Source organism: Kogia breviceps, chromosome 1 (assembly GCF_026419965.1).
Source record: "Kogia breviceps isolate mKogBre1 chromosome 1, mKogBre1 haplotype 1, whole genome shotgun sequence".
Classification (NCBI taxonomy): domain Eukaryota; kingdom Metazoa; phylum Chordata; class Mammalia; order Artiodactyla; family Physeteridae; genus Kogia; species Kogia breviceps.
In genome coordinates, this window is record NC_081310.1 from 169,264,302 (window position 1) to 169,279,874 (window position 15,573).

The 15,573-nt window shown below is 49.9% G+C and overlaps 1 protein-coding gene across 3 annotated transcripts in view; it reads right to left on the reverse strand.

Annotated features, from left to right (window-relative positions):
- Positions 1 to 15,573, reverse strand: part of CTPS1 (CTP synthase 1) — a 56,687-nt gene that overhangs the window by 22,519 nt on the left and 18,595 nt on the right. For 2 of the 3 annotated variants that reach the window (XM_059042580.2, XM_059042570.2), the window contains exons 10-19: positions 13,908 to 13,996; positions 12,791 to 12,885; positions 12,046 to 12,108; positions 10,123 to 10,166; positions 8,779 to 8,875; positions 7,773 to 7,828; positions 7,573 to 7,669; positions 6,872 to 7,016; positions 6,199 to 6,290; positions 3,415 to 4,300 (exon numbers count right to left, since the gene is read on the reverse strand). In XM_059042580.2, coding sequence (XP_058898563.1) covers positions 6,206 to 6,290; positions 6,872 to 7,016; positions 7,573 to 7,669; positions 7,773 to 7,828; positions 8,779 to 8,875; positions 10,123 to 10,166; positions 12,046 to 12,108; positions 12,791 to 12,885; positions 13,908 to 13,996 — 771 coding nt within the window. In that variant the 3' untranslated portion in view covers positions 3,415 to 4,300; positions 6,199 to 6,205. Of the gene's footprint in view, positions 1 to 3,414; positions 4,301 to 6,198; positions 6,291 to 6,871; positions 7,017 to 7,572; positions 7,670 to 7,772; positions 7,829 to 8,778; positions 8,876 to 10,122; positions 10,167 to 12,045; positions 12,109 to 12,790; positions 12,886 to 13,907; positions 13,997 to 15,573 lie in introns of those variants that run through there. The other variant, XM_067010322.1, reaches the window with a different exon arrangement.

The following is a 15,573-nucleotide window of genomic DNA, read 5'->3' on the forward strand; positions in this document are numbered from 1 at the left end:
TGCTCAGAGGTGGATGGGAGCTCTGCACTTGCTGGCTCCTTCTACAGCAGTGTGCTCACATGGGCTGGTCCCCACGTGGTGTCAGTCCTGAGCAGACCCCGATCTGTGTAGCTGAGAAGTTGTGCTTAGCATGATCCCCAAGGGAACTTACTTTCAGAAAGAACGGTAAAAACTTGGCCAGCGCTCTCCTTGGGCTGAGCTGTAAGGTACCGTCCCTTTGGGTCTCTGATTCCTGTTGGCTAGGCAGGGCCAGAAAGGGACTTGTCATCTTGGGAAAACCCCTCTGCAGATGACAAAGTACATTGATAATTGCGGTTACAGGGTGGACAGACCACCCTGCAGACCCACCCCTGGCTTGCTGGGACTTGGGACTGTCAAAGCTCTGTAATAAGTTACATGCCCCCGGGCAAGAATGGTTCTTTCTAGAACACTTGGCTGGTTGGATGCAGCTGGGTAGAGTCCCATGCCCAGCCCATTTCTGTCCAGGGGGCCCTGAGTTCCTCACCCTACAAAGCTATGGGGTAAGGAGCCTGGATGGTTTGGTTCCAGTCCATCTCTGCCTTGACAACGGGTACCTTAGGGCAAATCACAATACCTCTGCTTCAGTTTCTTCATCTACAGGACAATAGGGGACAGCCGGCGCCCTGCTTCTCTCCAGCACACACCAACACCTGCACAGGAAGTGTCTGACTTCCATTCCATGTACCCTCCAGCCACTGGAGAGGATTCCTGCTCTGGCCATTTCCCCTGTCATCTCCACCAGTGGAGCCTCTATAAAGCCAACATCTGTACCCGGGCAGGAATGGTTCTTTCTAGAACATGCCTGGGCTCAAAAGACCTCCAAGAGCTCCCCATCTCATCAAGAGCAAAGCCCAAACAATAGTCTACACAATCCCCCCGACCTGGCTCACCTGACCTCAAGGCCTCCTGCCTCTTGCTACTGCATTCCAGCTACACTGACCAACTTGTTTCATGAGCACACCAGCCTCAGGGCCTTTGCACTGGCTGCTTCCACCGCCTGGAATGCTCCACCCCCAAGTGGAGAGGAAAGGAACTTCCCTACTCATTCTATTGCAAATTACTCCCCGCTTCCCTGCTTCCATCTTTTTTTCCTGCAGAGCACCTGTCAGTCACACTCTAGCTTTTATTTGTTGTTTCCTCCTCACTAGAATACATGCTCACGGGGACAGGGATTTTGGTCTGTTTTGTCCACTGCTTTAAGTTTAGAAACTAAAACATAGCTGGCATGTGGTAGATGCCCAGTAAATATCTGCTGATGAAAGAATCAAGGATACTCCTAAATGTGTGGCCTGAGGCACTAGAAAACCATGAAACTTTGTCAAAGAGGATGTTTCACAGGGCTAGGGGTCCATGGAACACACTTCAGTGATCCCCTCTCCCTCCCCTAGCCTAGAGGTCCTTGGCCACATCCACGGAGTAGACAACAGAGGACCCCTCATGGCCCAATCACAACTGCTCTAAAACTTGGTTTTCCCATTTACCAAACACACTGGTTATAGGGACCTAAGGTGGTAATGGATGCCCATCTCATGATGGATTACCAACCCACTGAACTACTCGGGGTCACTGACCTTAGGGCCTGAGCCAGCTTCTCAGAGGCCACTTAAGAACTGCACAGAGGGGCTTCCCTGGTGGCGCAGTGGTTAAGAATCCGCCTGCCAATGAAGGAGACACGGGTTCGAGCCCTGGTCCAGAAAGATCCCACATGCCGAGGAGCAACTAAGCCCATGCGCCACAACTACTGAGCCCATGCTCTAGAGCCCACAAGCCACAACTACTGAGCCCACGTGCCACAACTACTGAAGCCTGCACGCCTAGAGCCCGTGCTCCACAACAAAAGAAGCTACGACAATGAGAAGCCCGCACATTGCAACGAAGAGTAGCCCCCGCTCGCCACAACTAGAGAAAGCCCACACACAGCAACAAAGACCCAACACAGCCATAAATAAAATAAATTTACAAAAAAAAAAAAAAGAACTTCACAGAGGATGTGCAGCTCGAGAGGTCAGAGGGGACCCGCTGCTGAGCGCCCCCCTCGGGCCAGACGCATGGACGCCCAGGCACCGCGGCCCGCGAAGGTGATCTACGAAGGCAGAACCTGTCCGGATCACCAGGGCTGAAGAGAAGGGTGGGGGAACTTGGCCAGGCTTACTCCCCAAAGAGAAGCCTCCGGGCACACCGGGCGTGAAGGCCACCCCCCATGCAGTCTCGGCTTCAGCCCTCGGCCCTGCTACTGCCCTGTCTCCACAGCCAGGGTGGTAGGCTGGTCAGGCTCTGCAGCCCCTGGAGAGCCATCCTGGGGGCCGTGGGGGGGTCCCTTTTCTAGAAAGGTTATGCAAGCAGCCAGCACTTCACAACCGGTCAGCGGAGGCCCTCTCCAAACAGGGGTGGGCACAGCTGACCCTGTGAGGCTTTGAAAACTGCCCGCTGTTGTAGGGAGCTGCTGTCACCAACAGGCGTAAGAGCCCTCAGTTTGGGGAATGGCTTTTATGAAAATGACTGAAGACTGTCTGATGTGACCACCAGATGAGAGAAGGGGTTAGAATTCACCCAGTCAGCCACATTCAAAGCACCCAAACAAGTATGAAGCCTTCTGTAAGTGAAGACATTGTAACTCAGCCCGTGAGAAACACTGACAGAGGCAGCTGGGTTGCCCTGGGTCAGGAAGCGGTGTTCCCACACAGGCTTCGGGGCCTCAGCCATGATGGTGGCCTTGGACCAGTGCATGGAGGGACAAGAGGGAGCCCGCTTCCTTTCTGGGTCTCTCTGATGGAGGGGCTGCGCCAAATGGTGAGAAACATTTTTCTCCCAACCCCCCCTTTCTCAAATGAAAACCAGCAAAGCCTGCCGACCGTTGACCAACAGCCTGGCCTGAGCCCTGAGCCCTGGCCTCAGACACACTTTGCAGAGTAGCTGGCTCACGGGGCAGGTGGTCCCAATGTTACAATCGTGCCACGAGGAGCATGGATTCAGTATCTCAAATTTCACTGTGGAGGAAAAACCAGTGAGGCCGATGACCTGCACTCAGAAGCCCTGGGTGCAGGAGGGCTGGCGGGGAGCAGATGGGGAGATGAGGCAGTCCTGCCGCTGCCGGGAGGGCGGGCCTGCGTCATAAATAATACATCTGTCCCCCTTCGAGCAGCACGCTTGCACCATGCTTCTTTGTACCTCTACATGCTGAGAACCTAAATTTGAAGCCTCTTTGGAAAATTCTGGTTCCTATTAAAAAGAAAGGCTCCTCTCTCAGCTTTTAAACAATCAGATCACCCACTTCAGGCTGCTGCTCCCCAGGAGGACAGCCCAGCACTGACGGCTCAGGGGACGCATACAGGCCGGCCCCGCACTCAGACGGTGCCCGTCCGGCTGCGACACAAGCATTCCAAACAAAGTGTGTCTCTTGCTCTGCGTTATTTATTTCTTAAGTTAGAGTATACACCGAGTCCAGCCAGGATATAATGCGCACGCAGCTCTGCCTGTCGTTACACCACATTAAGAAAATAGCTTTTCATATTGCATTTCAACCGTAGTAACACCATTCTGGAAGGAAAACGTCCCCTTGAGCAAAGCTGTAAAGTCCCCTCGAGCAAAACCCCATATGAGAGGGGTTTGGAGGCAGTTTCCCCAAAAGATTCTTTGTTAAGTGACCCCTTGATGCAAGGAGTGATTCCCGAGAAGAGAAACGCGGCTTCTAAAGAGGATGCGGATTCTAAACTCAGACTTCGGAGAGACAGAGTCCTCGCCGTCCTGTGTGACGCCAAACTGACCATCCTTTTGGACAACGAGACCCCCAGCATAGGGCAGAGCCGGCCCCGTTTCTGGTTTCACCGCTCTTGCTCAAGCAGTGCCCTCGGGTTCCGGCTCTGGGCTGTGAGTGCCAGCCAGACTCGCCCCTCTCAGCCCGCACAGGCCGCACGGCCCACCTTTTATAATGGCCTCGGCATCGGGGGAAGGAACAGCTACACGCTCAAAGCCACAGTGACGCAAGGTGGCTGGAGAAGCGCCGTGACCGATGGGCTTCCCTGGCACCCAGCCATCACCCGCTCCGCCCGGATGTCCTGCTTCTCGCCCGAGGCTGGAGGACCGCAAAGGAGAGTGTGGGACACCAGTCAGCATACCACGAGGGAGCCGGTACACACGGCAGGACATGCAAGTCACAAATACCTTCCCTCAAAATAAAATAACCTTAATAAAAACATAATTTAAAGGAAGTGTCAAAAACTGAATGTAAAATCAAAGCTGTAAACTCCTGAAGTCCAAAGGCTCTCTTCAAGAATCATCCCTGTTTAAAAAAAAAAAAAAATTGAGCAATTATATGATGTATGTTAAAGTAGAGAAGTTAGGATTTGTAGTCAGCTGCTATGGTAAACTATGCCTGGTTTTTATCGAGGACCAGTCGTAGTAGGAGCCTAACATGAATGAGAAGCTAAATTTCTGATTCCTATGGAATTATACATTTTTAAGATCTTACATGGACTCCACCTCTGCCCCAATACAAGCGTTCTTTTCCACAGCACCAGGCTCTTAACAGTGCCACTAACAGGGAATACATGCTCCAGGGGAGGCAGTTAGAAATTCCATATCATTGACCAAATATCTACCCCTTTACTGTTACAAAGTTTCCTTTCTCTCCACAGCAGTTACTTAGACTATCAAACTGCCTACAGCAAACTATCTGGTGAAGATTAATGAGTACATCAGTGCTAAATGCTGACCTGCGCAGAGTAGGCAACCAATGCCCTCCTCCTGATTTAGACCTACTTCTCATGTCGCCCACCCGACTAAGCGTATCACAGGCCAGGCAGCTAATGAGCCAAGGCCGAGGGGCATGGCCATGGGACCGTGAGAGCAGACCTGCGAGTGAAGAGGCCCCCTGGTGGAGAAGGCAAGGTGTGCAGGATTCGGGGAGGTCACCTGCCGGTGCCTGAGGCGGGAGCTCATCTTACCTGTGGGGGGATCCCCACATCCCTGGTTCTCCCTTGGACCCCACAAAGTTCCAGCTGATGCCCCAGCCCCCTTCTGAGTGTATATTTCTGCCGACAGTTTGCTCAGTTATCTTAATGGGAATTTATACAATTCTCGGCAGTCGCCCACAGCTACTGCACTTTATTATAAACTTACATGGTCACAAAAGACAAACATTCCAAGTTTGTTCAATAACTGCTCCGATTTTAACAGATTTGAAGAATAAGCAGCAATCAACACATAAGTGTTATATGTATTGGTTTTAAAGCACTTCCTGGGGCTTCCTTGGTGGCACAGTGGTTAAGAATCTGCCTGCCAGGCTTCCCTGGTGGGGTAATGCCGATGCAGGGGACACGGGTTCGTGCCCCGGTCCGGGAAGATCCCACATGCCACAGAGTGGCTATGCCTGTGAGCCATGGCCGCTGAGCCTGCGCGTCCGGAGCCTGTGCTCCGCAACGGGAGAGGCCACAGCAGTGAGAGGCCCGTGTACCGCAAAAAAAAAAAAAAAAGAATCCGCCTGCCAATGCAGGGGGCATGCGTTTGATCCCTGGTCCGGGAAGATCCCGCATGCTGCAGAGCAACTAAGCCCGTGCACCACAACTACTGAGCCTGCATGCCACAACTACTGAAGCCCACGTGCCTAGAGCCCATGCTCTGCAAGAAGAGAAGCCACCGCAATGAGAAGCCCGCGCACCACAACGAAGAGTAGTTCGCTCACCGCAACTAGAGAAAGCCCGTGCGCAGCAACAAAGACCAAATGCAGCCAAAAAAAAAATAAATAAAATAAAACTATTTTTAAAAATAAAGCACTTCCTGGTGCAAGCTTGAGGGTCTGCAGAAGTGACACTATGTTTTCATACCTGTCACCTCCTTCAAGATCTCCAAGTTTACAGCTACATGAAATAACATGGCTCTAAGAATCCAGTTCCCCCAGATTTGGTCAGATTGGCACCTGAATGTAGAAATCGGCAAGAAGCCAATTGCCCCATGCCTGGTGTCCCCCTGCTGAAGTCCCCAAAGCAGGGTGGGTGGGTAAATGTACTATAACTGGGACGGGGGGGGGGGTCTCACCCATTTGATGCCCACGCTGACCTGACCACTTACATCCTCTGGCAGATGAAAATTTTCAACACCAAACTTTCATGATATCCTTACAATTCTATTGTTATCACCATTGAAAACAAAACAAAACTGAAGCTTAAAAATATCACTTACGTTACCATCAGTCATGATTTATTGATGGAAACTTCAGTTCAGTGATTTCAGAGTCAGGGGAGCTGCTTCCACTTCTGTCACTGTAGGTGTCCCTGTAGAATTCAGATGGTTTTTCATCAGTTCCCACCAAACACTCGCTTTACTTCCCTCATTCTATAGCCACCACTACCACAGGGATGCTTGTCTGCACACAGCAGAAATCAGAGACATTATATATTTAGCAGAAAGCTGCAGAGGGATTTTCTTCTTCTTGTTACACAAGATACACATTCACTTTGTACTTCAGTCATGATGCCCTAACCACCAAGACAGGGTAACTGACTGGTTCCAGATAAAGGTAGCAGTAGGGCATGAAATCCACCCAAGCTGTGGCCAACACCCCGATGAAAAAACACAGTTCCCCACTGACCACAGGGTCCCAGATGTGATCGTGGCGCCAGATGCTGCAGAGGGGGAGACCTGGCCACCATGCCGGGTGGCTGGGGAAGGCCAGGGGTGGCACAGAAGCAGCCTGAGAAAACCCCAGAGGAGACGATGCTTGCGTGTCAGCATGAGAAGAAGTGCCCTAGCAAGGCTCCCCGTTCCTGTGGTTTTGCTCATCACTGATGGTGTGATGATGGCCCACTGGAAGGAATCAGTGACCACTCGAGGGACTAAGGGATCGTAACCCCACCTGGGCGAGAGCCTGCAGCCTTTCTGGAGGTAATGTGGGAGCCTCCCCACGGAGGCCAGGAGGAGGCCAAAGTATGGTGGGGAAGGCTTGATAGGTCTGGACAGGAACTCAGGGTGATACTGAACTCCAACGAAAAAGGGATGATCTGAAACAGAAATGCAAAAGAACCAGCTTCACTGTGTGTCTGCGTAACATGTGATAGATGGGAAAAAATCTTGTTAAATGTTCCACATTTCTGCAGACCCTAAAATGATTTGAAAACAACTTATTGGGAGCCTGGGTAAAGGCAACCCCAAAGCACGGGAGAACCGATGCTCTCCCACCTGCATACTGTCACCCTGCGGCCAAAGGCGCCTCCTCTCCAGGTTCCTGCCACCCTTCCCCTCGCCACCCCCCAGCCCCGCCAGTTCCCTGACTTGCACGGGATTGAGTCCTGCAGGTCACGTGAGATTAGACTTGAGTACCAAGTCCAAGCTCTCATTCTGGAAAACAAGGACCTGAAGCCAGAGGTCAAATGGCAAGGCCTCAGCGCAAGGGTGAGCCTCCCAGGGCTCCAGAACCTCGCTCACCAAGACCCCTCCCTGCTCCCCAGACAGCACCACTGCCTGATAGGTCAAGGACAACAACTTATATTGCTGTGTTTTCCCCACATGCCAAGAAAGCTTAAGTTCCCCACTAAACACAACGGCCCAAGCCATCACCTTCCAACTCCACAATTTCCATTCTCTCTCCTTCAACATCTTGGCCAACAAACTTCAAGCCTTGCTCCTCCAAACACTTTTTCAAGACTGGATTCACCTGTCGAAGCATGAAGAACAATTTTGCTGGGCTCTCAGTTGACTGTGTTTCCAGCGTAACAGAAAGGAGATAATGTGAAAGGTCACAAAGCTCAAATCCTCACCTCAAATCTGTGGCGGTGCCTCTCTTCCAGGTAATCTGCATCTCCGTAGAGTTTCCCTGGCAAAAGAAGCAGGCTGGTGTAAAGGATTCCGATTTCACAAAGGAGGCTATTCACAACCACATCCTGCTTCCCGGGTTGCTTATTATCACCTACACGGCCAGGCCCTTTGAAGGTTATTTCTATGACTTTCCTACCAACCCCACCGCCTGCTCTAGCAGCACAGCTCAGACTAACTCTTGGGCCTTGACTCTTTGCAACCAAGGAAAACTAACAGAAACAGACTTTCACCACCAACTCTCACACGTGACTACAGAGGCACAGAGTGCTCTGGTGGCACCCGAAGCCGCCCGGCACCTGTGCCTGGGGACCCAGTGCGGCACGTGCCAGAGGGTGTCTTCCCTGAGCCAGGTGAGACCCCCAAACCATAGGACGTTAGAGCTGGAGGACTGGACGACCACCTACTCAAGTGATGCAAACTACGGTGCCTCCAAACCCCAGACAGATGCACAGGTGCCCTGCCAACAATGACAGTTTTCCCAGTGGGAAGAAAAGAAAATCCAATCGAGTTCTTTTAAATATTTTCCTCCTCAAATTTCCCCTACGTCTTTAGCATATATTAGTACTTGCAGAATAAAATCTATTTAAGTTGAACCGCATGAAACTGCCATTTTTGTGGGACAAAAGTCACCAAGATCAGCAGTTTCATCTGGTTCGACCTAATAAGATAGGAAAGTTAAGATTGCGGTGGACTTCACCTAACCGCCTCATTCTGCTGAATGGTCCACACCCAAAGTCCCCCAGGTCCCCAGCTGTACTGCCTGTGACCTTTCTAAGAGCCACAGCGCTTTCTTTGGCTATTACAGTGCATCCTAAGGAGTGTCACCAGGAGAGGAAAAAAAACTTCAAAAGTAAGGACAAAACCCAAAATGCCAGCCTGGCCACGGCACCAAGACGTGTGTCCTGGACATGCCAGCCACAGGCTGGGCCCATGGGAGGCAGCTCTTACTCATGACAGAGTTCGTGGTCTGGAACAGGGTTCTCCTCTTGCCCAGCCTCATGGTTCCGCCCATCTGGCCAGGGTTGTGTTCTGGCATGTCTATGACCTGGAGACGTTCCAAAAACAAACATGTGCTACCAAACCCTGCTTCGGTTAGGAGACAGACCACCCGCACTGAGCCAAGTGAGCCTGTGAGGAGGCCCAGCCTTTCCTTAGAAGTGATACTTGCAGAGGAAAATGCCTCCCAATGATCATTCTTAAACCTTTGTTGGGTACGTGTTTAATCCTCAGCCCGTCCTCCTGAGCCACAGGACCAGACACAGCTGCCCCCTCCCCTGGCCGTTCCTGCCCCAGCACTTTGGATCCTAAGTGCCTGTTCTAATAAAGACTAACACAGCAGCGTGGATACCAAACCAGACCTGTGCGCACACGTTTCCTCCACTAGACTGACAGCTGCTCGGAGGAAAGGGATACTCATCTGGGGTTGGCTGTGAACCAGGAGGAGTTTGGTGAACATCTGTGGGATGCGGAGGCCGAGGCCTCCCAGCTGTGACAGCCTAGCCCACCGCCCGCTCCCCTGCTCCCCCGAGCATCTTCTGACCTGGGAGACCTTCTCTGTGCTCCCTTACCTCCACGGGGTCCCACGCTTCAAAACCTCTGCTCTTTTCTTCCTGAGGTCTGAGTATTAGCAAAGTTCAATTTCGGGTCAATAAACACATACTAATGCTGTTCAAGTGCACTGAGGTCAAGAGTCTTGTCCACCTTGTTTATCACAAGGTCCTCAGTATCAAGAACAGGCCTGTCACGCCTGGGCTGGGGATTCAAAGATGAATAAAGGCATTGTCTGTCCCCCACGAGCCACATTCCTCTGATGGGAGACATAACTCGAGGAATGCCAGCCTCCTAGGGCTCAGGCCTACATCAAACAATCAGTACTAAATTCCAGCAGTTCTTTAAAAAAACACCCATCTCTGAGGGTTGTTGGGGACTAAGTGAATTAATATATACAAAGCAGTGAGCACAGTGCCCGGTACATAATAAGTGCCTACCTAAGTGTTCCATGTCAGTATTGTTCTAAAGCGCTCCTGGGAGGTAAGAGGGCAGGGGTGGAGAATTACTTTAATCAGGCTGCGGTGGCACCTGTCTTAAAAACTTTCTGTGGCAGACTGTTAAGAGTAGTGAGAAATTACACGATGAAAAATAAAAGTTCTCCCTATCTGGGACATCTGAAAGTGCAGGACCTCAGGGTTCTTTGGAATGAACCCAGCGGTCTCATTTCCCACCTCCAACCCTCAACCACTTTCATAAACGCCTCTTCCACACCCTTCCAGATGCTCCAGACACTGGACTCACCACAGGATGATTGGTGTTAGGGTCAAACTCTGTAGAATTGGCATCTGAGAAACCAAAATACCTTTGTCATAAAAATAGTTACAACAAAACTGATTTTTTAAAAGTTTCATTCCTAAGTTCTAAATCGCAATTTCCCTCCTCAGTTTAAAGTTATTCAGTGGTTAGAACCAAAACCAAGGATAACATTTTTAAGATATAAGATACTCAACACACAAACATGGGTGAATTTTTTTCCCATTAAACCTGTAACTCTCCAGGAAGTCAAGCTGTACAAAATGGGGAAATCAGAAAATCAAAACCGATGGCATAACCTAATAATCCTTACTTAGATAGCACATCCTTTTGACGGCTCTTATGTTGTTGTCTCAATTTTTTCACTTTTTGTCTCAGACTGTATCTCTCCTCACTGGGCAAATACCGTTTCTTCATTTCTTTCATCCTCAGCATCTTATACATTGCACTACCCAACTGCCCCACTCAAGAGCTAAATCAAAAATTAACCTTTCTATCCTTTACTGAATTTACCAACTAACCATAAGGGAAACCACTGAAGACTAAAAGGGAAAGAACCAAGTCCCTGGCACTGCGCTTCTGCTTGCTCTTTCTGTGCGACACGCGAGACATCGTTCCCCTCTGAGGCCTACACGAGGGCCAGGCCTCAGATGCGAGTCAGCTCACCACTAGGTCACTCATCCACCTGAGGACCCCAGTGGGTGCAGCAGCAGGAGATCATGGCTGTGAAGGGGTTCAGGGTGCCCAAGGGCCACCTCTAGGGTGGCGGGTGGTAGGACAGTGCCTGCCAGGAGCTCAGAAGCCAGCACCAGGGAGCATGATGCCTACAGAACTGAGCCACCGTCCCCCCTTGGGGTTACTGTGAAAAACGTGAGGCGAACCCAGCCCTAACGGTCAGCTGGGCACAGGGAACCATACTGGTAAAGTTGGGCAGTCTTTCTATTCCTCGGGTTGCTCCGCTGAGTTTTCTTAGAGCTCATAAGGGTCCTGTAGCAGGCCCTTCCCTTGGTGGCCCCGATGGGGGCCACTGTACCCCAGGGCTCACGCCATGTATGGCCTGCTGCCCCACTGGCTGGGCCCGGCCGTGGGACACAAGCAAGCTCAGTAAGAGCCTGCACAGCAAGCCTGTCATTTCAGGAGACAGGCAGTCGCCACGCTGTGAGAAAGCTCAGCAGAATTAGTGAACGATGGGACCGAACCCCTGTCCCCGCTGGACAGGATGAGTTCAGACACACCACGTGGAGCAGAAAACCACACAGCCAGTCCGCTCAACCCCCAGAGTGCTGAGAAATAGGAAACCACTGAGTTCTCAGTCGGGATGAGGCAGTATAGTCCGTGAGGCACAGGGCCAATATTAGTGAGTAGTCCCCAAGTGCCAGGCCCTGTGCTGGGACTATTTATAGGCATTGCTTCATTCAACTCCTACAACCATGTGAGGGAGGTACCACTATGACCCCCATCTTACAGAAGAAACAGAGGTCCAGAAAGACTAAGTAAGTAATTTGCCTAAAATCACCCATCCTGAGTGATAAAGTCAAAATCTGAGCCCAGGTCCGACCAGCTCCAGCGCCCAAGTTCATAATAACCACACAGCCTCACACCAGCCAGAGTCAGTTTTCTCGCCGGACACCAGCTCAGGGACGGTGGCCGTGATGACAGGAGTGCGGGCATCTCCAGAGCAGCAGGTGCAGGGGTGGAGCCAGGCGACTTGCTCAGCCGTGTTCCCTACTCTGGTGGTTGGCGGTTCCCTTGGAAGACAGCGTTTTCCCTCAATAAATTCAGCAGCTCCCCTAGCTGCATCTGCGAGGTACTGAGAAACCAGGCCTGGCCTCCATGGCTCCCCATCACCCAACAGCTGCCAGAAACATTTAAGTGAGAATTTAATAAATTTTTAAGTAGACACTTACTTACCTTGCCATCCCAGCACATTTCTTGAAAATTCAACCACTGCCAACTGCATTCCTAAGCACACGCCTTGCAGGTGGAGGGGAAAAACAAATGAAACTCCATTGAAAAGTCAGTTCCCACATTTCCAACCCGCCTATGTGGACTTTGTGTCCTGATTGTTCCCAGAATTCCAATACAAACTCTCGTAATTCTCTGCTATAAACATGCAACCCCCTGCTATGTTTCATCTGTACCAGATTTCAAAAATGGGGTCTAAGAGTATATGATGATTCCAGGTTTTAGAAGTCATGCGATTTTAGAAATAAATAATATTCTCTTCGGTACTTTAAAATTCAAGTCTTCTTACCCTCTCTCATTAAGTTCCCAGTTACAATTGGTCATGTTGAAAATGACTAAAATTTACAGCAGCAGGAAGCATCCAAAATCATTCTGCCCAATTAGACAGCTGGTGTTCCAAATAAGCATATAAAACCCAGTCTCACATGTCCTGCCAAACAGCTGGGTTCAGTAAATGGACAAGATTTCCTAATTGCTATTTCATTCTCTCAAAATTCCATGACAGCCACATGGAGCTCGAGCTTAAATTTTTCCTTTTAAAGACCAGTTTGAATTTCTCAAAAAACAGAACCAAAAAGGCTTATACTTGAGTTGCTATCTGGAAAGATGGCATCTATGTTTGGTTTCCATGATCTCCGTTTTATTTACAGGCTCCCACGGGGCACCTTTTCTTGTCTTTCCTACTCCTTACCCAAAAAAGGCTTCTTCTGTTTCCGAGCCCAGGAGATCGCTTGGATTTTTCCTTCAGTCCCTCGGACACCAAATCCTCCTGGAACCAGCACGCCACTGTGCAAGAGAGCATACCACAAGCACCCCTTTCCAGTCCAGCTCGCAATAACCCTCCAAGGAGTCAAGACACTGGTGACATGAAGTCACTCCACACACACACTTGGCTGCTGGGGCTATGACTGTGATTTCAACACTGCCAATGAGCTGTGTAGAAACACTATGGACTTAGAAAATGCACACAAAACCATCCACTTCTCTCACTAACATCAGAAAATGCTCATAGCCAGTTAAGAAAAAAAAAAAAAGATGTTGTACATAATTGTAATACCACCTCTGCACAATATCTGTCCCAGGCAGGGATTCTTTCCTTAAGTTTGCAATTTTTTTTTACCTCTTGGCTTGAAGTGCTCCCCTGAGTAGGAAGGGGGCCTTTGCTGGTCATTTCGGCGCGCCACACTGACCATGGCTGTATGGCTCCATAAGATTCAACTGTTCCAGTGAACTAGATGTTCAGGCTGATTTTTTACTATTGTAGACAAGAGCTGCCCAAAATGAACCATTTATGAGACTCGACTGACGGGTACTCAGCAAATGTTCTCGACAAAACATCTTTAAATAAGCCTTATCCACAGATACATTCAGTAAACATTATCAATAAAATTAGAACTAGTTTTCTTCACATTTAATGAAACTGATAAGCTATATTTTTGTGAGGCTTCAGTCATCAAGTATGTATGCAGTCCTTTCAACAATTAAAAGACATTTAGGGCTTCCCTGGTGGCACAGTGGTTGAGAGTCCGCCTGACGATGCAGGGGACACGTGTTCGTGCCCCGGTTTGGGAAGATCCCACGTGCCTCGGAGCGGCTGGGCCCGTGAGCCATGGCCGCTGGGCCTGCGCGTCCGGAGCCTGTGCTCCACAACAGTGAGAGGCCCACGTACCGCAAAAAAAAAAAAAAAAAAAACGAGAAAGAAATTTAAACAAGCCGATTACCTACCACCAGTGCAAGAAAGCACAGCACTTGGTTCATTAAAACAAACCCCAAACCCCTGGAAACCAAAGGTAGCAAGTTCTGCTTACTGAGCGCTGCACAGCTTCTGCCAGGCCTCGTGGTAGCGCACAGGCTCCTCCTGCAAGGTGCTCGGCTCCAAGTCCGTGGAATCTATGTACTGGGAGCGGTCAGAGCAGAGAGAAAAGCAGCAGCCTCATGACTCCTGAGCACTCATGATTTCTAAACAATATTACCAACACTCCATCTTTCTTAATTTTAAAATAAAGTTTAAAAACCACCTTAATGTATTTACACTTACTAATCTTTTTAAAATAAACTTTAAGATTTTTCTTATATTTTAAAATATGAGTTTCCTTCCTGAATCATTTAATTCCCAACTCTGGCTGTCCATCCGCTCTACACTCAGTCCGCTAGCGCAGACCCGGAAGTGTCCTCTCTGTTCAAGATGTCTCCCCCCGGGGCTTCCCTGGTGGCGCAGTGGTTGAGAGCCCGCCTGCTGATGCAGGGAACGCGGGTTCGTGCCCCGGCCCGGGAAGATCCCACATTCTACGGAGCAGCTGGGCCCGTGAGCTATGGCCGCTGAGCCTGCACGTCCGGAGCCTGTGCTCCACAACGGGAGAGGCCACAACAGTGAGAGGCCAGCGTACCGCAAAAAAAAAAAAAGATGTTTCCCCCCAGTCCATCTTCCCCCAGGTCACTTCTCATTTTTCTCAACTGTGTTGAAGTATAATTTACACACAATGAAACACAAGCATTTTAAGTATGCACTTCATGAGTTTTGTCACACACACACACACACACACACACACACACACAAAGGTATGACCACCATTTCCATCAAGATCTAGAAAGTTCCTGTCACCCCCCCCCCGCCAGTTCCCTCTGCCCCCTGCAAACACCATCCTCCCTGCTTCCTGCCCCAGACAATCTTGGCTCTGCTTTCATCACTGCAGGTTGTAGCTCCCCTAGAACTTCAGACAAATGGAACCATGCAGTGTGTGTAGCCTTCTGTGTCTGCCGCCTTCAGCTCCATGCAATGTCTCTGAGATTCACCCTTGTTGTTGTGTATCACCACGGAGTTTATTCCTTTTTACTGCTGGGTGCTTTTCTACTGTAGGAATACACCACACGACATGTTTATCCACCGACTCGTCCTGGACTTTTGGGCTGTCCCCAGATTTTGGCTGTTATGACTAATTGGCCATTTGTATAAAAATAGATTCTTTTGGTGGACATGTTTTCATTTCTCTCGAGTAAATATCTGGGAGTGGGATTGCTGGGTCACACACAGTAGGCGTGTGTTTACCTTCATATGAAACCGCCAGACTGTTTTCTCAAGCGGCTGCACCAGTTTACACTCCCACATCCTCACTGACATGCTCAGCCACTCAGGTGGGTGGGTGTTGGTATCTCACTGAGACTTAATTTGCATTTATCTCCCTGACAACTAAAGGCGTTGAGCATCTTTTCGTGTATATCATGTGCATCTTCTATGAAGCGTCTGTTCAAATCTTCTGCCCACTTTCTTATTAGGTTGTTCATTTTTTTCCTGCTCCTTCTAATACCCTGTGGTGACTTCCCTGAACCCCAGGGCAAAATCCAGGAGTGGCCCAGTTGAGGAGATTCGTGACCAGGCCCTTGCCAGCCTGTCTCCACACACCCTCCAATTCACACTTTTCCATCCACTGAGTTCCCTACCATTGCACACCTCCAAGTCCTTGGATGTGTACTCCC